This window comes from Saccopteryx bilineata, chromosome 2 (assembly GCF_036850765.1).
Source record: "Saccopteryx bilineata isolate mSacBil1 chromosome 2, mSacBil1_pri_phased_curated, whole genome shotgun sequence".
NCBI classification, from domain to species: domain Eukaryota; kingdom Metazoa; phylum Chordata; class Mammalia; order Chiroptera; family Emballonuridae; genus Saccopteryx; species Saccopteryx bilineata.
This window is the reverse complement of record NC_089491.1, coordinates 1,574,354-1,596,011: the sequence shown is the minus strand read 5'-3', so window position 1 is coordinate 1,596,011 and position 21,658 is coordinate 1,574,354. Positions and strand designations below refer to the sequence as shown.

At 62.0% G+C, this 21,658-nt stretch overlaps 1 protein-coding gene across 3 annotated transcripts; it reads left to right on the top strand.

Annotated features, from left to right (window-relative positions):
- Positions 1-477: 477 nt before the first annotated feature.
- LHX3 (LIM homeobox 3) lies at positions 478-8,704 on the top strand. 3 transcript variants are annotated; one of them, XR_010729015.1, is made up of 7 exons: positions 2,448-2,541; positions 4,839-5,010; positions 5,585-5,787; positions 6,413-6,564; positions 6,649-6,820; positions 7,653-8,121; positions 8,434-8,704. XR_010729015.1 is itself a non-coding variant. In XM_066255772.1 (6 exons), exons 1-6 carry the CDS (start codon positions 592-594, stop codon positions 8,069-8,071), a joined length of 1,206 nt encoding a protein of 401 aa, XP_066111869.1. In that variant the 5' UTR covers positions 478-591; the 3' UTR covers positions 8,072-8,704. The 3 variants fall into 3 exon arrangements, 2 of the variants coding, with proteins under 2 accessions (XP_066111869.1, XP_066111868.1); XM_066255772.1 differs by lacking the exon at positions 2,448-2,541 and adding an exon at positions 478-679 and having other exon boundaries at positions 7,653-8,704; XM_066255771.1 differs by having other exon boundaries at positions 7,653-8,704.
- Positions 8,705-21,658: the final 12,954 nt, after the last annotated feature.

Sequence of the window (21,658 nt, the reverse complement as noted above, 5' to 3'; positions counted from 1 at the left end):
ATGATAAGGGTCAGTGACTCCTCTGCTAGGCCTGGGGTCCTAGGACTCCCTGCCCTGAGTCCTGAGAAGCTCCTGTTGGGGGGGCACCCCACAGGCCCTTCCCGCCGCCCTGGGCAGTGGAGCTATGGCCTTATACACGGGAGGTTGAGTGTTGGGGAGGTTGTAAATACAGGTGGTTTCTCAGGCCAGCGTCCAGTCATGGCCTCTGAGCAACACCTGGAGCCTGGGGGGGGGCTGCCCCGAGGCCAGTGGGGTGGGAGGGGCCCCCTCAGGCCTGTGGCCTGAATGGAGCTCACCGTGCAGCCAGCCCTGCCTCGGACGTGGCCCAAGCCCGGGGCGGGGAAGTGCGTAGGCAGGAGGGGAGAGGCAGGAGGCGGGTCAGGGGACCGAGGATGGCCGGGGGCGGGGGCGCGGGGAGGCGGGCACGCACAAGCCTCTTTCAGCACCGCGGACAGCGCCTGGACACACGGGCTCCGGGCGCGCTGGCTCCGACGTGGACGCAGGCCTTTGGGTGCTCTGAACCCGCCAGGGGATCGTGGAAGAGCCTCTCCAGCCAAGCTCGGCCTGGCTCGGCCCGGCCTGGCGGCAGCAATGCTACTAAAAACCGAGAGCGAGCACAGCCGAGACAGGCCTGGGGCCCCCGCGGCCGCTGCTGTCTGCACCTTCGGCGGGACTCGGGGTAAGAGCCCCAGCAGGCCCTGGACCTCCAGCCGAGCAGAAGCGCTCCGAGGGGGGAAACGAGGGTCACGGGCAGGCAGAGGGACACTGGCAGGAATGCACAGCATGCATAGAGGGCAGCGAAGCAAGGAGAGTCTGAGAGGCCAGGCCTCGGAGGTCGGGGGAAACAGGAACACGAGGGAAGGGGAGGAAAGGAAGGCCCCGGGCTCCCGCCACGGTGCAGTGAGTGATTTGGGAGCCTGGACCCAAGAGCCCCAGAACAGGAGCCTCGCAGGCACTGCTGGGCCGATTGGGTCCAAGTCCCTCCAGACACCCATGCTCCTCAGCTCCCACACAGCCCAGCCTGGACCTCCCCACCAGCCCCACAGCTCAGCACCTGAACCCCTAGGCCGGTTCTCCCGCCTGAACCTCCTTCCCCAGCGGGCACGCAGACGCCATGGGCGTTGGGAAATAATGGAAGCATTGTTGGCAGGCTGGCCAGATGCCGAGCGCAGCGCGTGGGGCCACCCCCTCCACCCTCTGCCCACCCTCCCACCCTTTCCCCAGGCAGACCAGACATGGCCCCTCCCCGGCAGGCTTCTACAGGCAACCGATACTCAGCACTCAGCACCCACTGGGCTCCAGGGCTGGGGCGCCCGTGCCCTATTCTGGGTGACAGTGCAGTGTGAAGGGCTGCATGCTGGCTGCAGGCACCTTTAAATCCAAGCAGACTGCACAGGTCTGGTGACTGGCGGCAGAAGGGAGCAGGGGAAGCCAGACCGTCCTGTGGGACCCCCCAGGTGGAGGACCGCAAGGGTGGCATTAACCGGCTAGTCCCCTAGCACTTCCTGGGGCCCCTGCCCTCTCCAGGTTCCACACTGCTGTGTCCTCACTGTGGGTGACTGCGGGGGGCAGGCACTGGCCTGTGGCCAGGGGCAGCTTTCTACATGCAGGACGGGTGGGCTCCTGCTGGCTCACCTGTTTGGACCGGGGCAGGATGTTGGGAGACCAGGCGCAGGGGCTGCGTCCTATGCGAGCTGGGGTGCTGAGGGGTGGAGGGGCAGTGAGTTCGGATCCCTGGCTTTCCCAGCTGAGTCCCTCCTGACCTGGAGTCTTGCTGCCTGGCCAGCGGAAGAGGACACTGGGTTTTCCTCTGGACAGTTGCTCTTCCCTGCACCTACTCAGAGGAAGTTCCAGCGGTGGAGTCCAGAGCCTGGTCAGAGCCAGGAGGGCTGAGGTCATCTGGCTCCTGGTGGCTTCTCTAGCCCTTGGGTGCCACACGCACCCTCCCTGGGTCTTGGGTAGCGTTCGTGCAGACGAGCCGTTGTCACCAAGTTCCAGGTCCAGACCTTGAGTCCGAGCCTAAGCGGCGGTAAACGCGTTCCCTCCCTGGCTCTTCTCCCAGGACTCCACAGCCTGTTGGGCTTCCGCGCTGGAGTCCGGGTCTCAACCGTGCCCGCAGCGCAGGGACAGGACGCGAAGAGCCGGGCTATCGCCCGCGGGCAGCCCCCGCCCTCCGGCGGGTCCCCGTCCCCGCGCAAAAGCGAGCAGAGTGGGCGGAAGCCCCGGCGAGTCTCCGAGCCCCCGGCCCCGCCCCGCGCCGCAGCCCCGCCCCCACCCTGCTCCGCCCTCCGCGCGGCCGAGGCTGGGGCCCCAGGGCGGCCCGCGGGCGCAGCGCCCAGCAGCGCAGGGAGCCGCTCGGACGCCACCGGGGGCCACTGAGGCCGTGGCTTCGCTGGGCCCCGGGAAAGTCTGGGGCCGAATTGCGGCGACGCCGGGCAGAGAGACCCATGGAGGCGCGCGGGGAGCTGGGCCCGGGTCGGGAGTCGGCGGGCGGCGACCTGCTGCTCGCGCTGCTGGCGCGGAGGGCGGACTTGCGCGGAGGTGGGTGCTCAGAAGCCCGCGGCTGCCCCGGAGAGGGTAGACCCCCCAGGAGACCCAGAGGTCCTCGCTCCTTTCTGGGCTTGGCCGCGGGACCCGGGGGACCCAGGGTGGGGGGAATGGGTTCGAGGGCCCCAGCTCGTCCCCACCTGGGCGCCGCAGCAGCAAGTTTGCGTCGGGGCCTCTGGAACGTTGTCGGGTGTGTGTATTTCATGGCGTTGCCCTGTTCGGACCGGGCACCCTCCGGGTCCCAGGACCGGTTTGGGGACATCGGGCGAGTGTGCAGAGATCCGCCGGGGAGCCCAGTGCCACGGGGCAGGAGGATCCCCAAGAGGACAGTCCCCCTTTAGACTCGTCACACTTTCCTGGGAAGAGTCAGGCGTAGGAGCCACGGTGGAGCTGGACCCTCATCCGTAGATCACCCCTAGTTGGTCTCGCGTGGGCACCCCCACGCACCTGCTCTGTCGGCGCACTCCGGCTGGTCGGCCGGACCCTTCCACAGTGAAGCCTGCAACTTCCTGGTGACACCGGTCTCGCCTCCGGCGCTCTGGCTCCCTGGGAATAGTCGGCACCCTTCTCCGCGGGCTCCGGGGCAGGCAGGACCCGCGGGATGGAGCCCGAGGCAGCCTGGCGCGCTGGGGACTGGCAGGACCAGGCAGGTGGGGCAGGGGTGACATCCAGGCTGTGGGGTCTCAGCCTTCCCTACTTATTTATTTATTTTCTGACGGTTCTTGGGAGGGGTTGGCCGCAGGGGCTGTGAGGAAGGGGTGGGAGGGCGGGGAGGGAGGGCGGGCGGGAGGCGGGCTCGCGGGCGCCGGCTCGGGAGAGCTGGCCGGGAGCGAGCGGGCGGCCGGCCGGGCGGGCGCACGGCGCTGCTGGGCCCCACCGGCGCTGAGGGTAGGAGGCCCCGCCGAGGCTGGAGTCGCCATGCAGCGTAAGGCCCGGGGCGCCGGGGTTCGGCGGGGAGCGCGAGGGCGCGGCGGGAGCGAGCGGCTTTTCTTTGCCGGAGGCGGACTTGCGGGGAAAGGCAGGCACGGCCGGGGCGCTGTCCGGGCCGCGGTGCTGAATAGCGCTGCACGGGGACTGTCCCGCCGTCCGCTGCACGTAGCTGTCCTCGCCGCTCTGCCATGCCACCCACGGTGCGAGCTAGGGACACCCAGCGCATCCCCACAGTCCGCACCTGGGGCCGCGGGTTTGCCCCACACGGGACCGCGTTCTCCGCGGGTTTCCCGCCGTGGCGGGAGGGAGGTCGATCCCGATTCTGTCGCCCCAGTGAGGTCGTCTGTCTTCCCACCCGCTGCCGGCCGGCCTGGAGCCGAGGGTGCCTGGGCCAGCCAGGTGAGCACGGTGAGGTGGGTGCCATATCTGCGTAGGTACCAGCTGCTGCTCGCGGGCTCCCTTCTCTCTGGGAGATCTTTTCTGAATTAACAGGCAGCCCTCACCCCGTGAGCACCCGGTACGGCTCCTCGTGGACCCAGGGCTCCTGCAGGCCACCCCTGAGTTTCCCCAGCCTGGTTCGCCTGAGGCCTGCGGTTCCAGGGTGGCAGGACCGGAGAGATCCGGATGTTGGTGTATACATGGCTGTTGTATGGCAGGGCAAACCGCCTACTGTGTGCTCGGGCAGCCACGCTTGAGTGTGAGGACAGTGGATCCATTTGTCCAGTCCTCTTACAAGTTACCCCCCCCGTGGCCGTCCAGAGGTGGGGAGAGCATTCATTTTTACCTTGCTGACCTGCAGACTGGGCCACACATGGGGCTGGATGACACAAGGAGCCTCCCTCTCACCACCAGATGCTTAATTGTGCAGGTGATGAGGGTGAGTGGGTGGTGGGTGCTCCGGGCCGGGTGCCTGGCCTCCAGGTAACGTAAGGACTCCTTCTCCAGCTCTGCCTCTGGGAGAGCCCCTGGGTTTTCATTCTACTCAACGTGCACCCTCGTTTTGCAGGGAGACCTCCCCACACACACCCACGCACACACATACCCTGGGACTGTTTTGTCATTAATGGTATCTGGTCTAATGGAATGGCTTGGCACCTTCTTGCTCTCGGGCACACTTCTAACCCTATTTCAGTTTTCCCTGAGTTTTAGCTGCAGGCTGGCTGTTAAGCGTCCATGCCGGGATTCCCTACACTTGGGGAGCCAGGCGGCCCCCTCACACTGGCTGGGGAAGAGGATGTGCAAGGCAGGGGGTCTTGCTCCACTCCGCAGCCCTGCAGCCTGGGGCCTGGGGTGGGAAGGTGTCCGGATGCTTCCAGCTCTGCTGGCCGGGGCTTCTGACCATCGCGGCCCCTCCCTTGCAGAGATTCCGCTGTGTGCCGGCTGCGACCAGCACATCCTGGACCGCTTCATCCTCAAGGCTCTGGACCGTCACTGGCACAGCAAGTGCCTCAAGTGTAGTGACTGCCACACGCCGCTGGCCGAGCGCTGCTTCAGCCGCGGGGAGAGCGTGTACTGCAAGGACGACTTCTTCAAGTGAGCCTGGCTGCCGGCCGGGAACGCGGTGGGGGTGGGGTGGGGAGGGTCACCAGCTGGGGACCCCGACTCTCCAACGACCAAGCCAGGAAACCCCGGAAGACCTGTCTGTCACCCAAGCAGGGCATGCCGGGGCCTCTTCGTGGGTGCTGGGTGCGGCTCACACGTCCACGCATTATATATTTTATGTAATTAATTTCTTCTTAAATCGTGGAAGCAGTCGATAAAAAGGATAACTCCACGTTTGTAGAGCCGTTGGACTTCCTCCCTCTTAGTTTTGGTCTTGTTTACGTCTTTCATGCCGGGGGAGGAAGGTCGCCTTCCGGGCTAAGGCCTCTAAGGCATTCAGTTCCCGGTGACGCACGGAGGACACTGCGCTCCCCGGACCCTGGGGTCGCCTCTCCGTGCTCTGCAGGGCTCTAGAGCCGCTGCTTCGGGGCCGGCGACCAGGGGCAGAGCCCGCGAGCCTCCCTCCCGGAACCGCCCGGCGCTGTGCGCGCTCTAGGCTCTCGCTCCCGCTCGCGGCGAAGGAGCCGCCGGCGCCGCGCTCAGCCGCGCCCTGTGCGTCCCGCAGGCGCTTCGGAACCAAGTGCGCCGCGTGCCAGCTGGGCATCCCACCCACGCAGGTGGTGCGCCGCGCCCAGGACTTCGTGTACCACCTGCACTGCTTCGCCTGCGTCGTGTGCAAGCGGCAGCTGGCTACGGGCGACGAATTCTACCTCATGGAGGACAGCCGGCTGGTGTGCAAGGCGGACTACGAGACGGCCAAGCAGCGAGGTCAGCGGGAGGGCGACGGTCACCCGGGCGGGGCTAGGCGCCCCTGACGGTGGACCTGGGGGGCGCGCAGGGGTCCTCGCCGCCAGCGCCCGCGGGGAAGTGCTCTCACCACCCGGCGCGCATTGGAGCGCCTTCCCTCCCGGCTGGGGCGCTGCGGGCACCCACACCCCGGGCTTCGGGGCCGGGCCGGGCGGGAACAGTTCCCAGACCCGCTCTGGGGAAGCCGGGACCTGCGGTCTCTGCGGTCGCCGCTCTCAGGAGCGCAGTAAGGCCGGTCGGAATTTGGCGATTATCGCCCCTCGTCTGAATTACCTTTCTAAATCCTTGACCGTGAAAACCCGGTTCTACTCGCACTCTTAAAGAGGAGCAGGGAGCTGGCACTTGCCTGTGGGAGGCCGAGGCCGGAGGCGCCCGCGATCGGGGCCGCCCCCTCCGCCTGCGCCCAGGCTCTCCCCGGTCCCCAGCGCCCGCGCGTCCCCAAAACCCTTCCGGCCGCGCAGCCCGGGCGGTCGGTCCTTGGGGGGTCGGACCTGAGGGGCCCCGAGTCCCAGCGCGCGGAACGGGCGGGCGGAGCGCCGGGCGGCGGGAGAAGCAGGTCCGACCTCACGGCTCCCCCGCGGCGCAGAGGCGGAGGCCACGGCCAAGCGGCCGCGCACGACCATAACCGCCAAGCAGCTGGAGACGCTCAAGAGCGCCTACAACACGTCGCCCAAACCCGCGCGCCACGTGCGCGAGCAGCTCTCGTCGGAGACGGGCCTGGACATGCGCGTCGTGCAGGTCAGCGCCCCGCGCCGCCCGCGCGCACCCGCGGCCACCCCGCCGGCCGGGCCCGGGCACCTCACGGGCACCCCCTCTCCCCAGGTCTGGTTCCAGAACCGCCGGGCCAAGGAGAAGAGGCTCAAGAAGGACGCGGGCCGGCAGCGCTGGGGCCAGTATTTCCGCAGCATGAAGCGCGCTCGCGGCGGCTCCAAGTCGGACAAGGACAGCGTCCAGGAAGAGGCGCAGGACAGCGACGCCGAGGTCTCCTTCACCGGTACGCGCGGGCCAGGGGCGGCTGCCGCCCGCCTCGCGGACCCCAACTCCCGCCCCACGGAGCGCGGGCAGCCGCGGGTCCGGAAGAACCTTGGGTTGGTTGGTTTCGGGGTGCCTCGAAATGTGAATTTCCTCGTCAGTGCTCTCGTTAGCTTTATTTTTAAAAGATAATTTACTTGTAGATTTTTGTCCCCCTCCTTAAGCCCTGTAGCTGTGCTACTCAGGACCCCTGCTCTTCCCTGATGGGGGACAGAACCCCTGTGCCCCCCCCCGGCCTCTAGTGAGCTTTCTTATGGGGAGAGGGGTGCAGACCCACTCTCGGGCTCCCTGCCCTTGCGGTGATTTTTGAGAAAGTCGGCAGCACAATTTGGGGGTGATTGAAAAGTCCTGGCTGCTTGGTGATGGGAGGCCCCCCCTTTCCTCTGTGGGACCCCATGATCTCATTCTCCTGCACCAGGGGATCCCCAAACCATCCTTAATACCCATCCATCCAGAGACTGGGGCTGCGCTGTAAACTTAGCTTACTTATCCAGCCCCTCTGGGCCTCCAGTAACTGGTCTGCAAAACGCAGGTGGGGGTGTCCGAGCCACCCCTCCTCAGGCGGCCGTGGGGACTGCCCTGGAGCCCTGGGTTCAAACAGCGCTGTTTCTGTTACCACCCCATCAGGGAATCCCCCACTCCTTAGACAGCCAGCCAGCGGGGACCGAGCTGAACAAAAGCAGGGGTGGAGGGGTGGACAGAGGTCAGTGGGAGCCCAAGAGAGACTTGCGCTGACCTGCTGGGTGACGCAGAGGAGAGCAGGCAGTGACCGCCACCCTCTGCTTCCGTTGCAGAAGAGCCATCCATGGCCGAGATGGGCCCTGCGAACGGTCCCTACGGCAGCCTGGGGGAGCCCACCCCGGCCTTGGGCCAGCCCTCGGGGGCCCCAGGCAGCTTCCCGCTGGAGCACGGAGGCCTGGCGGGCCCAGAGCCATACCGCGAGCTGTGCCCTAGCAGCCCCTACGGTGTTCCCCCGTCCCCCGCTGCCCTGCAGGGCCTCCCTGGCCCCCAGCCCCTCCTCTCCAGCCTGGTGTACCCAGATACCGGCCTGGGCCTCGTACCCACGGGGGCCCCGGGGGGGCCTCCACCTATGCGGGTGCTGACAGGGAACGGACCTAGCTCTGACCTGTCCACGGGGAGCAGCGGGGGCTACCCCGACTTCCCCGCCAGCCCTGCCTCCTGGCTGGACGAGGTGGACCACGCCCAGTTCTGACCGCGGCTCCCGGTTCCACTGAGCACAGGGCCTGGAGGGTCCTGCCCACGGTGAGTGCCGCCCCTGGCTGGGCGGCCTGGAGCCGAGCTCTCCGTGCCCGGAGCCCTGCACCTCTGCGAGGAGCAGGTGCCACCAGCGGGGGACAGGATGAGGGCGTCGAGGGAGGGCTGGTTTCTGTGGAATGTCCAGTCCGCAGCCCTCATCCTTGGGGCAGGGACTGACTGCCCCCTCCTCCGACACAGGGCTGGCCCGCCCGGGGCGCTGCCCAGCAAGCCTTGTTTTGTAAAGCCGACTTCTCCTTTTATGACCAATTAACTGAGGGCTTGCTGCTGATGCTAGACATGAAATGTCACCCTACTTAGGCCAGGCCATCACTCGGGGCCTCTCCACAGCCCAGATCAGCACAACCAGGCTGGAAGATGCTCTAATTTCCAAACTTAAAAAAAAGAAAGAAATACTACTGATGCTTTCGTTTCTGAGTACCTGCTGAGCTGTGTAGCGCCCGGCCCCCACTGGTCAGAGCTGGGCCTCCTCTGTCCAGGTGGAAGGCGGCAGTGGGCGGGACACAGCTGTGTCCTTTCTGCTCCCTCTGGGGGCCTCCCTGACACCAACCCCCACCCTCCTCGGGAGCCTCTTCACCCTCTACAGGGGGTGGGAGGGGGGGCGTGGGGCTCTATTTCTTTCCTTTCTCACTGGAGCTCCCTCCCAGCGCTGATTAAGTTTTCATCCCTCCCCCCAATCCTAGCCACCACCACCCCCAGGCCTCAGCGTCCGGGCCACACCCAGCCCACCCATTTCCGTTGCCAAACAGCCCCTGGGCCCCCTCCCCAAGCTGCCTCCAAACTGCCCGAGGGCGGGGCGTCAGCTGGAGAAGGCTGGGGGCGGGGCTCCTCTGGGACGGCCCCGCCTCCTCGGCCAGACATTCTGCGGCCACGGTCCCCGGACACAAAGGCTGGCCGCGTGTGAGTCCAAGTCGTTCCTGCGAATCTGTGTCCCCCCCCCCCCAAGCGACCTGTTGGTTCTGTGACTGTCCTGTGTCTTTTTTATTTTTTATTTTTTATTCTCTGACCATCAGCTTTTTCCAAGACTTCAATAAATTTGTCAGTTGCTATCTATTGTTTGGAAGGTCCTTGTCTTGAGCGAGGCGGGGGCACTGGCGGAGGAGGGGCGCCCTGGGGTAGAGGGAGGCTGTGTTGGAGTAGCTGCTGGCTCTTTGCCAGGGGTGCCCCCCCACCCCACCCCCACCCCATGTAAGTTGGGTCCTTTGTCCCCGGATTTTTTTTTTTTTTTAAAGAATTTTGGTTTTTTTTTATTTTATTTTATTCATTCATTTTAGAGAGGAGAGAGAGAGAGAGAAAGAGAAAGGAGAGAGAGACAGGGGGGAGGAGCAGGAAGCATCAACTCCCATATGTGCCTTGACCAGGCAAGCCCAGGGTTTCGAACCGGCGACCTCAGCATTCCCAGGTCGACGCTTTATCCACTGCGCCACCACAGGTCAGGCCTGTCCCCGGATTTTGACCAAACTTCCAGGCACTGTTAGATGTAGGGAGCAGACTGTGGTGTCTGTGGGGAGGGGCGGGGGCCTCGGCCTGGGTCCCTGAGAACAGGAAGGGCTGGGGGCATAAGAAGAGGACAGAGCACAGCTCGCAGCTTGGAGCTGGCACCGTGGGCGGTGGAAGGGCTGTGATGCTGGAGTCAGCTGGGCAGGAGATCTGGGCACAGGCTCGTGGGGGTCTCTCCAACTTCGATCCCCAATCCCAGCGGTCCAATCACTCGCTGTGTGACCCCAGGCACACAGGGGACCGCGAGCCTGGGTGGGACTAGGGGTACAGGGGTGTTCGGGCTGCCGAGGGCAGTTGGTGCCTGCCGCCTGCCGGGCAGCCCCGAGGGGGGGTTATAAATCCCCGGCCCCGCCCCCAGGCCGCGCGGACGTGCTCGGCGCTGACAGGTTAATAAAGTGCTAAGTGTCCCCGCGGGGCCTCGGCCAGTTCGCAATTCCCGCCTGGCTCGCTGCAGCTGCGGCGCCCGCGCGGGGATGACCCCAGCCGGAGCTCCCGGTCCCTGGCCCGCCCCGAGCGCGCAGGCCTGGCAGCTGGGGCTCCGCGGGCCACACCCAGCTCACCCCGCTGTGACTGCAGAACCTCCCAGCCTCGGTTTCCCCGTCTGGGCAAAGCCGGTGGCTCCAGCATTGTTGTGTCCGCCCCCGCCCCCCCCCCGCAGGCTCCACCCCTGGGGTCCTGCCCGGCCTGGCGGACCTGGACCCGGACAGGGCGAGCCGGCTGGGGTCCCCCCCGCCCCGTGGGGACGTGGGGCAGACCTCAAGCAGAGAGGAACTCAGACCGCGGGAGGCAAAGGGAAGAAGGCCCACACCCACAGACCCGGGGCCCCTTCTGGAGGGGTAACCTGGAGACCACCCCTTGTTTCCCGCTAAGAACCCCGTTTTAGCCAGGTGGAGCTTCTAGGCGCACGTGGGTGGCCCCCTAGAATGCGGGGTTCCCTGAGCCAAGTGGACGGAGGTGCCTAGCTCGCGGCCAGGGGCTGGGGCCTGGTGGGAGAAGGGTGGTCCTCGCGGAGGGGTACCCACTCAGGAGGGAACCCGCCCGACGCCCGCGTCCTGGGCTGCCGGTCAGGGAACCGAGCCGGGAAGGGCGCAGCGAAGCGGGTGGGCACGGTCTGCTGGGGCCCGGGTCCTGCGAGCGCGCGCTGCGTTGCGCCTGCCCGTTTGGGCGGGAGGCTGGCAGGAGGGCGAGAGGGAGGGACCCGGCTCCGGGCAGGGGGCATCCCGTTTGGAAGCGGGACCCACCGGGCGTGTTAAGTGCTACTGATGCATCTAGAACGTTAGGGCTTGTTAACTTTTTATTTCTTTTTATTGGTTGATTGATTTTAGACAGAGAGGAAGGGAGAGAGAGAGAGAAGCATTCATTTACCGTTCCCCTTATTTATGCATTCATTGGTCACTTCCCCATGTGCCCTGACCAGGGATGGAAGAAGGGAAACCTTGGTGTTTGGGGAGGGCATTCTAACCCACTGAGCTAACCCGACAAGGCAGGGCTTATTAACTTTTGAATTCCCCAATCGATCGATCGACCGTGTTATATTATCAAACATAAATACATGAACAATACGAAGAATGATTTAATATTCATTATTACTTTAAAATTTTTTACTTATTCAGTTTTAGAGAGAGAGAGAGAGAGAGAGAGAGAGAGAGAAGGGGGAGGAGCAGAAAGCATCAACTCCCATATGTGCCTTAATCTGGCAAGCCTGGGGTTTCGAACCTGCGACCTCAGCGTTCCAGGTCAACGCTTTATCCACTGCGCCACCACAGGTCAGACTTTTGACTTCTTTCTTTTTTAAATATAAAAAGACCTCTTTATTTTATTTTTAAATTTTATTTTTATTTATTTATTCATTTTAGAGAGGAGATAGAGACTGAGGGAGAGAGAGAGAGAGAAAGAGAGAGAGAGAGAGAGAGAAAAAGAGAGAGAGAGAGAAAGAGAAAGAAGGGGGGAGGAGCAGAAAGCATCAACTCTCATCTGTGCCTTGACCAGGCAAGGGCAGGGTTTTGAACCTGCAATCTCAGTGTTCCAGGTGGACGCTTTATCCACTGCACCACCACAAGTCAGGCAAGACCTCTTTTCTTTAAAACATAACATTTGTATTGAGGTAAAAGCTCAAAGGACCCTCCCAAATCAGAGACACCCCCTCTGGCCCTGAGACCAGGGGACACTCCCACCCCACCCTTCTGCCTCACCTCCCTCTTTACCATCTGACACAGAACCGTTCCTCTCAGATGGGGCCAGGACAGGGTGGGCATCCAGACCCCTGGGACTTGCCCGTTTGAGTTAACAAGACGATGAATCACTGGGTTTTCAAGAGGAATCTGCCGGGAGGCTGAGTCCCAGGGGCTGTAATGATCAATTCTGTAAGCCCATAATTGTTCAAATTACTCTGAGCCACATAAAACATTAATTTTAAGAAATTTAATAGAAAAAAAGCTCTTTAAATCCGCAACGAGATAAATGGTGCCCAGCATGGCGACCTCTTCCATACCTTGGTGACATTGAATAATCTGAAAGTTATTTACATTTTCATTCTTCGTGGGAGATGTTGACAAGCTTTTGGCCGTGGGCGAGGTGTGCGGGGAGGGAGGGGGTTGGGAGCGCCCCCTCCCCCCTAATTAATGGGGAAGCAGTGACTTCATAAGCAGAATTGTCATCCGTCTGTGCAGCCCGCAGTGACGGCACCCATCCCTCCGGGGAGCTGATGCAGCGAGGTTCATTTTTTATCATAAAAATATTCCCTCCTGACCACCGAGCCCCTCTCGGCATTCGAGAAGCAGATGTCCGGGGGCCATCGCACGGATGGAGCCCAAGGCCAGACCTGGGGGAGACCCACGGATCTGCAGACCTGCTTCCAGGACGCCGGGCTGCGAGGGTGTGCACGCGCTCGTGTGCGTGTTCCCGCAGGCGCGGAGGTTGTCCCTGGAGGGTGACACACAGACACACACACAGCCTTCACCCCCTCTCACTGCACGGGGTCCCCAGAGACCGTCCAGGTAAGAGGGCTCAGTCAGGTTGCTGACCGGGAGGAGCTGGAGGTCCCCGGACTTGGCTGTGTCCCTGCGTCCCTGCGTCCCTGCGTCCCTGGGCCCCAGCAGAGACTGGGGGTGGGAGGGGCCCGGGATCCTGGCTGAGTCCTGCCTGGGGGTCTTTCAGGACTTGGCTGAGCTGGGCACCGGGGAGGAGGCGGCAGGGGCTCAAGGAAGTGGGCCGGGTCCCGGCTCCCCGCTGTGTGACCTCGGGCAAGTCGCTCAACCTCTCCAGCCTGCCAAGCACCAGGAGCCCAGCCTCCTCCGGGTTCCCGTGAGGCTTACGAGGGAAAGCCGCCGCCGCAAACAGGAACCTCAGCTTCCGAGGGCAGAGCCCGCTCCAGAACACGCCAGAACTGCGCGTCCTCGAGACGCGGCCAGAACCCCGCGCTCTGTGCCAGCACGTGTGTCCATCCCCACGCGCTCACACGTGGGCACGCTCCCCGCTCTCACGTCTCACGCCTGCACACACAGCTCACACTCACATGCACGCGCTCACACGTGGGCACGCTCCCCGCTCTCACGTCTCACGCCTGCACACACAGCTCACACTCACATGCACGCGCTCACACGTGGGCACGCTCCCCGCTCTCACGTCTCACGCCTGCACACACAGCTCACACTCATGTGCACGCCCCACCCCTACTCCCCCCAGGGCAAGGGTATGGGAACCCTGGTGGCTGGGGAGGGTCCTCCCTGGGGAGGGGGGCTCCTGTCCATTGTCACAGAGGCCAAAGGCCCCTTGGCCTCCTGCAGTGGGTGAGGTCAGCTGCGACTTGCCCCGAGGCCGGGGGAGGGTAGGCTGAGCCCTTCCTGACCTGTAGGGAAACCCTGCTTTTGTGCTGAGGTCCTGTGGGGGCTGTTGTCCTCAGTGCTGCCACATGGATGGTCCCAACTGAGGATTCCTCTGGCCCAGGTGCCGGGGATGGGGGACCCCCGCCAACATCAGAGCTGGCTCATGTACCTCTGCCCTGCTGTACCCAGTACCTGCCCCACAGTGGGTGGGTCAGCAGAGGGTAGACAGGGTCCAGTGGCAGGAGGTGATGAGCCCATGGTGCTCCTAAGGGCTGGAAGGGAAGCCATCGTCTTGTCCTCACGCCTGAGGTCCCGAGTCCTGGGACCAGACTGTCACTCAGCGCCCCCGGAGGCCTGGTTGTCCTCATCCTGGTCAACAAGACTCCGTTTTCCTAATAACACACCTGGGTCATTACCATAACAGAGTCAGAACTACAGCAAGAGGGTCCTTCACACACACACACACACACACACACAGCATGGCTACAGTGACAATAAGAACAAGACTTGGTGAGGGCAGGGAGACATCAGAATCCTGGGTGCTGCCGGGGACTGGGGGGACAGATAGAATTACTCTAGGACCAGGCAATTGCACCCCGACCCGAAGGAGTCAAAACAGGGACCCCAACCCATACCTGCCCACCGTGCTCACCGCAGCGCCACTGACTAGACCCAGAAGCGGAAACAGCCCACGTGCCCGCGAATGAACGACTCGATGGGTTAAAAACACGGCCGTCCACACCCCGGCCTGCCTGTCACTCAGCCATTCATCGGAGTGACTCCGCGAACACCCGTGACCCTGGGAGAAAGAAGCCAGCCACAAAAGCCACACAAAAAAATGATTCACTTTATGTAAATTGTCCAGAATCTGTCAACCCACCGGGACAGAGGGGGGAGGGGAGACACAGCTCAGGGGGCCGGCCGGGGTTTCTTTCTCAGGTGGTGGAGGTATTTAAAAACTAGATAGAAGGGCCTGACCTGTGGTGGTGCAGTGGAAAAAGCATCAACCTGGAATGCTAAGGTCACCAGTTCGAACCCCTGGGCTTACCTGGTCAAGGCACATACAAGAAGCAAGTTGATGCTTCCTGCCCCCCCTCCATCCTTTCTCTCTCTTTCTGTCTTCTATATAAAGTCAATCAATAAAAGAATCTTAAAAAAAAAAAAACTAGATAGAAGGGGCCGTTGTACATTTGAAAATGGTTAGTTTTATGTTATGTGAACTTTATCTCCATTTTTAAAAGGTGGGGGGGACACATCCCCCTCCCCACCCAGGCAAGCTGCCCTGAGGGTGAGCGCAGCCCACATGATTAAACAGGAAGTCATGCGATAAACAGCAGCTTCCTGGGGCCAGTAGACTTGGGGGAAGACCCCCCTCGCCACTCCAAATGCTATCCCCTCCTCAGAGAGGTCCCTGGGAGCTGCTCTGCCTGCCTGCCTCCCTCGGTGGCCTCCCCTCTGTGTCCAGCACACAGGGGCCTGCAGAGCTGCTGGCTCGGGGGCTGGAAGGACGGTGCCTCCCTGCTGGGTGCTCAGGGCTGGAAGGACAGTGCCTCCCTGCTGGGTGTCCCTGGTCCTGACCTGTCGGGGTGGATGGAGGGCTGGCAGTATGATCACCCTCCCCAGCTGAGTACAATCGGCTTGCTGGTGTCCCCTGTGAGTAAGTCACAGGAATGGGCATTAAGGACACAGGGTCTGGATCTGGACAGAAAGTTTGACGTGGGAGATGCCCCCACCCCTCCAGCGACAGAGCCCCCCCCCCCCCCCCCCCGGGCAAAGCAGGGAAGTGCCTTTCTAGTCCCCAGGAGTCCCCAGGACACATGGGTGCCTGGTGCCAGGTGGTCATTCATAAAGTGACACTCTATCTTGTTCCCCAGTCAAAAGTTCTATAAGAGGTCCCCTGGCCATTGTCCCCAGGCCAGCCCACCCTTACCACCGGCCTTGTTTGACCTCCAGAAAGGTGAGAGGTCAGGGTTGGGGGGGGGGCCCTGGGATGTTCCAGCCTGACCCAGAGACACGCCCCCTTCCCATGCCCCTCCCACTCTCTTTCTTGACTTGGGGAACAATGCCCAGCTGTAGACAGGGTGACCTGCCAGTGTTGGGGACCGCCACACAGTGTCTGCGTTCCTGAGGAGCTGGCTGTGCCTTCCGTGGGACCGGGTGGGCAAGGCCAGCCGGCCACCAGGCCTCTGTGCTGCTGCCAGGCTGGCCCCCCAGGCGATGGCAGGCGGGGTGAAGACAGATCGACAGAGCAGAGGGAGACGGCCCCTGCCTTTGGCACTTCCTCTTCCCGAAACAGGAGGCCGAGGTGGCCAGGCTCCTGGGGAGGGACCCAGCCACACACATCCGGCCCCGCACGGACACATGTGCACACACGTGCACACACACCCACGTGCACACACACCCACGTGCACACACACCCACGTGCACCCACACGCACACACATACGTGCACACACACGTGCACCCACACGCACACACGTGCACACACACCCACGTGCACCCACACGCACACACGTGCACACACACCCACGTGCACACACACGCACACACGCGGGGGCGGGCGGGGGTGGTGAGAGCACCCCTCCTCGCCCTCCTCGGGGCAGTGAGCCCGGCAGCCCCAGGCTGCCTTGGTCTCCGGAGCTGAGAGCGTCTGAACCCTTCCGGAAGATTCTTTTTTGGCTGCGTCAGCCAGTCAGCCCTCTGTAGTTTACACCCAAGACCTTCAAGGAAGGAACAGAGTGGCAGCTCCTCTGTCCCTGGCCCTGAGGGACGCTTTTGTTCCATGCTCTGTGCTCTGGCTAATCTTTCGAATGACAAGGTTTAAAATTTAATTAGCAAGTTCCTCTTATGCAAATTCTGCTCATTAAACTAAGTGTCCTATTAGTTAAAATGAAGCTGGCGGGGTGGGGTTTGGATGGCTGGCTGGCAGGGTGGAGTGGAGGGGGGGGGGCAGGGACGGATTACGAAGCAGAAAGGTTTATGGCCGGCCTTGGAGGCTGCAGGTTGGGCCATAACTCAGGTGGGCGGAGCTCTCTCCCAGTCCTTCAGGTGACACCCGGCGAGAGGGGAGGGAGGAGCTGGGCTGGCCGGTGAGGAGGCTGTCAGGGCCTGTGACACAGGCGTGGCACACACCACAAGCCAGGGAGATGATGTCACCAACGGGCAAAGGGGCGGGTGGGTGCCGCCTCCATCTGTATGCAGAGGTCACTGGGTCTTCCTGCACTGGGGCCCTCCCCTCCTGTCCCATCGCCCAAGGTAAGGGGCATGGCTTGTTTTTTTTGTTGTTGTTGTTGTTTACAAAAGTAGTTTATGCTGGCCCTGGCCGGGCAGCTCAGCTGGTGGGAGCGTCGCGCTGACACGCTGAGGTTGTGGGTTCGGTCAGGACACATACAGGGACCAACCGCGTTGAACAACAAATCCATGTTTCTCTCTCTAAAAATCAATTTAAAAAAATAAAAGGAGTGTGTGTGTGTGTGTGTGTGTGTGTGTGTGTGTATATATATATGCTCATTGTGGGAAATTTGGAAGACATAGCCCCCACTCCCCACCCCCGCCCCGCCCATACACTTGAGTCCTCTACCAGAGGCTGTCTGGTCTGCCGTGCCCGCCGCAGACCCGGCCGTGGTGCGCGGGCGTCTCACACCCAGCTAGCTGCCCTGGAACTCGCTCCTTCTCCAGGGGAACATGTCCCACTGGGACCGTCCCTGGGTCACTGAACGTCCCTCCCAGGTGTGTTCTCCTGGCGGCCTTCTGGGCTGCTTGGGCCCCTCCCACCGTTTCCGTGGGGACCTGGTCCCACCCTCAGAGGAGGGGCGGCTGCAGCTCCCCAGGCTGTGGAGGCCCCCAGGGCGCGGCCTGCCCCTCCCCCCCTGCCCAGGACCCACCAGAGAAGGGTCAGCATCCTCCCTCTCCAAGAGCATCTCCCTGACCAAAGGGAACAGCCCAGTGGAGTCTTTCTAGACTGCCCCATGCCGAGGCCACTTCTATCCCTCGTCCAGCATCCCCTCTGTCTCTGTGAGGCTCTGAGCACGTTTTTTGTTGTTGTTGTTTGTATTTTTCCGAAGTGAGAAGTGGGAAGGCAGTCAGACAGACTCCCGCATGCGCCCGACCGGGATCCACCTGAAACGCCCACCAGGGGCGATGCTCTGCCCATCTGGGGCGTTGCTCTGTTGCAACCAGAGCCATTCTAGCACCTGGGATGGAGGCCATGGAGCCATCCTCAGTACCCAGGCCAACTTTGCTCCAGTGGAGCCTGGGCTGCGGGAGGGGAAGAGAGAGAGAGAGAGAGGAAGGAGAGGGGGAGGGGTGGAGGAGCAGATGGGCGCCTCTCCTGTGTGCCCTGGCCGGGAATCGAACCTGGGACTTCCACATGCTGGGCCAACGCTCTACCACTGAGCCAACCTGCCAGGGCTTCTGAGCATGGTTTTGGGGAAACTGCAACCAGTTCTATGGCTTCCTCTTCACCCCCAGCCCTCTCCTCCTCCCCCTGGGGTCCCTGGTTTGGCAATTGGGGCATTTCTTAAACTATGGCCATGGGGCTGCCTCCCTCAGAGGACCTTGGGTGCTCAGCACACGTGTCTCCAGTTGAACTGTGACTCTCAGCTCTCTGGCTATGCATTCGGGTTACCTGGAGAGCTAAGCAGGTCCGGGACCCCACAGAGACCCTCAGGTCTGAGGCCAGGGTGCCAGGGTTCCCAAAGGGTCCCGCATAGACTTAGAAGATGGACACATGGCCTGGACACTGTGCCGTCCACAGGTCCTGGCTGTGAAGAAGGGCCAGGCTGGGTAAGAACTCACCCCTCCGCTGCTGTTTGAGCGGCATCCAGGCTTTGGGGTGCCCTGGGCTGGATCCCCCACCTCTGCACCATCCTCATCCTGTGGTGGCCTTTTCCGCTGCTGGTCCCCAGGGATGCAGGCGTACGGCCAGCCCGCACCCAGCCTGGAGGCGGCATCCCCACCCCTGCATCTGGCCCTCTTGCTGGTCCATCTGGCCCTTTGTGCGTGGGCCAAAGGGGACGGGGTGGGCGGGCACTCCACGAGGGTCGAGGAGGGCTGAACCCCACACCCCCAAGAGGCCTGGCCAGACCCGCCTCCTGTCACTGTCCTTTCACAGAAACCTCTGAGGAATCTGTCAACGGAACTGTCTGCCCTTGCGTTCCCCAGCCACCAGGCACGAGAGAGGTTAACGGGCCCAGGCTGAGCGGGGGCAGCTGTTGGGGGTGCAGGTGCTGAACTCACCAAAGCGGGCCCTTCTTCCGGCTTCCAAGGGGCCAGACTCTTGTGGGTGATGGCACAACTCTACCTGTCTGAGTCTCCCACATGCCCGTGCCCAGTGCCGTTGCCACCTCCGAGGTCCACCCAGTGGTCAGGGAGGCCTGAGGGGAGGAGCAAGGGAAGGCAGAGGCTGAGCCAGGAGACCCAGCTGCCCACCGAGCTGTGAGAAGGCCCCGGCCCACAGGGTTTTGGAAAAGTGACCCCCAAAGCGCCCCTCCTCCCAGCTCCTCTCCTGACAGGCGGGCACACTCCCGCTCTGGGAAGCCCCCGAGTGAAACGAAGGGTGGAAGTGTGTCCGTGCCGGGGCTCTGGGGGTTCCGGATGTGTGCTGCTCTCCGGCTTTGTCCTGGGAAGAGAACGTGGCCCGTTCCGACTCGGCTCGGAATGTGATTCCAACTAGAGTCTTTACTTTAAAAAACCGACTGAGGCCTGACCTGTGGTGGTGCAGTGGATAAAGCTTCGACCTGGAACGCTGAGGTCTTAGGTTCGAAACCCTGGGCTTGCCTGGTCAAGGCACATGTGGGAGTTGATGCTTCCTGCTCCTCCCCCCTGTCTCTCTCTCTCTCCCTCTCTTCTCTAAAATGAATAAATCTTAAAAAATAAAATAAAAACTAACTGAAACGCTTAGGGCAATAGCTCATGAACTTTGTAGAGGACGTGTATGTTGGCACTGGCTGAGCTTTTTAAATTTATTTTTATTTTTAGTGAGAGGAGGGGAAATAGAGAGACAGACTCCACATGTGCCCAACTAGGATCCACCCGGCATGCCCACTAGGGGACAATGCTCTGCCCATCTGGGACGTAGCTCTGTTGCAACCAGAGCCATTCTAGCGCCTGAGGCAGAGGCCACAGAGCCATCCTCAACACCCGGGCCAACTTTGCTCCAGTGGAGCCTTGGCTGCGGGAGGGGAAGAGAGAGATAGAGAGGAAGGAGAGGAGGAGGGGTGGAGAAGCAGATGGGTGCTTCTCCTGTGTGCCCTGGCCGGGAATCGAACCCGGGACTTCTGCAAGCCAGGCTGACGCTCTACCACTTGAGCCAACCAGCCAGGGCCTGACTGTGCTTTTTAAGATAAATAACAACATATGCCTATGGGAATTTCCCTCTGTTAGGTCCAACAACCTTAATATGAACAAAATATTAAGGTTATCTGTGGAGTTTACATGTTTAAGGAAGCTTAACTGAGCTGTAAAACTTCCCTGACACTGTTTTAAGGGTTTTTTGAGCCCCATCAGAGAATCACACTTGTAAACTTAAAACACAGCAAACAAGCAGAGTTTTGAGCTCACCGAGTGTTTGAGAAACCAAAGTATTTATGCTAAATACATCTTTCCTGGGCAAAAAAAAAAAAGAAAAAAGAAAGAAAGAAAAAGAAAAAGAAAAAGAAAAAAATTAGTTCAGAATATTGATGTCATCAAATTAAACCTTCACTGTCCAGTGTCACACTGGGGCTCCGTGTTTACCGAGTGTCCTTCTGGGTGTGAGACGGCAGACCTCCTGCTGACCCCCCAGCCCTTCTCTCCTGTCGTGGGTTGAATTGTGTCCCCCATAAGATGTTCAAGCCCGAACCCCCGGTACTGGTGCATGGGACCTTATTCAGAAATCGGGTCTGTGCATGCAGAGGGCATTAGTGAAGAGGAGGGCAGACAGGATTGAGGTGGGCTCTAGCCCTGCGCCTGGGGTCCTGAGGAGGAGAAGGAGGTCTGGACGCAGAGACCAGGGAGACACCATGTGATAATGGAGGCGTAGCTGGGCTGAGGCTCCTGCAGTGGGGGGGGGGGGGCGGCTGCTGCAGAGGACCACCCACAGAGAGGCCTGGGCAGGGTCTCCCTGAGAGCCTGTAGGAGGAGCCAGCTCCCTGGACACCCTGATGCTGGACTGCGGCCTCCAGAACCAGGAGACAGTGCGTCTGGGGTCGAACTTGGTGGTGGCGGGGCCCCAGCACTCATACGGCCCCAGAGGATTCTGGGATACCACCACAGACCAGCCAACCAGAGCTGAGTGCCCCCCCCCCGGCAGGCCCCCCCCGCAGGGCCATGGTTCAGGCACAGACCCTTGGGTTCCTGCTGTGTGCTGGGCACAGGGTGAATAGGACTCACCAGTCCCGAGCGAGTCGGCCGGCAGGCCCAGGTCACTGCAGGGACCCCACACGTCCTCCTGGGGGCCTGGCGCTGCCTTGTCAGCACCCCCCTGACTGCACTGCCCACCTCTGCCTACTCCAGCCAGGCCTGTCCTTCCCGCTGGGCTTCCCTGTGTGGCATCTGCAGCTCTGACCGCCCTGCCCATCCTGCCTCCAATTCTGCCACTGGCTCCTGTAGGGTGAGGGGTGAGAGCAAGCCACCAGCCACCCCCCTCTGTGCCTAAAGGCCCCCGCGACCCTGCCCCCAGCCCTCCCAAATCCACCAATATTAGAAAGGATTTGTGTCCCCGGTAAATACTGCAAAGTTAAATTGCATTCGCTCCGGCTTAAATTTTCACATTTCCTACGTCTCGTCTCTATAGAGAAATGCTGTCCGTGGGCCTCACGGGGTGGCCCCCGCCGGCTGCCAGGACGCCCCTAATGAGATTACTCCTCCAGATTGGGCGGCCAGAGGGTGTGGGGCGGCCCGCCCACCAGGGGAAAAGGTAAAAGGCCGGAGTTCAAATTATTTATCTCCCTAATAACTTAGCAGACCGCATGCATTATGTGGTGGAGGCCTCATGCCGGGCCGGGGCGGGTGATATATGAGGGGGGCGTGGGGGGGAGGTGTGGGATCTTTATAGCAGTGACCCCACCACAGGGCTCAGCACGGACTCCTCGCCTTAGCCGTGTCCACAGAGCTGGGAACCCGCCCGCCCACCCGCCCTCCATCCATGGAGACGCAGGGTCCGCGTGACCCCTCAAGTTCAGCGAGCTGACCTCAGGTGCCCTTCGCAAAAGGGGACAGGCA

Excerpts from the sequence above, each read along its gene's own strand:
- LHX3 (XM_066255771.1), top strand. The coding sequence starts at position 2,448 with ATGGAGGCGCGCGGGGAGCTGGGCCCGGGTCGGGAGTCGGCGGGCGGC. Across the intron at positions 2,542-4,838 it reads GAGGGCGGACTTGCGCGGAG|AGATTCCGCTGTGTGCCGGC; the intron begins GTGGGTGCTCAG and ends CCTCCCTTGCAG. Across the intron at positions 6,821-7,652 it reads CGCCGAGGTCTCCTTCACCG|AAGAGCCATCCATGGCCGAG; the intron begins GTACGCGCGGGC and ends CTTCCGTTGCAG.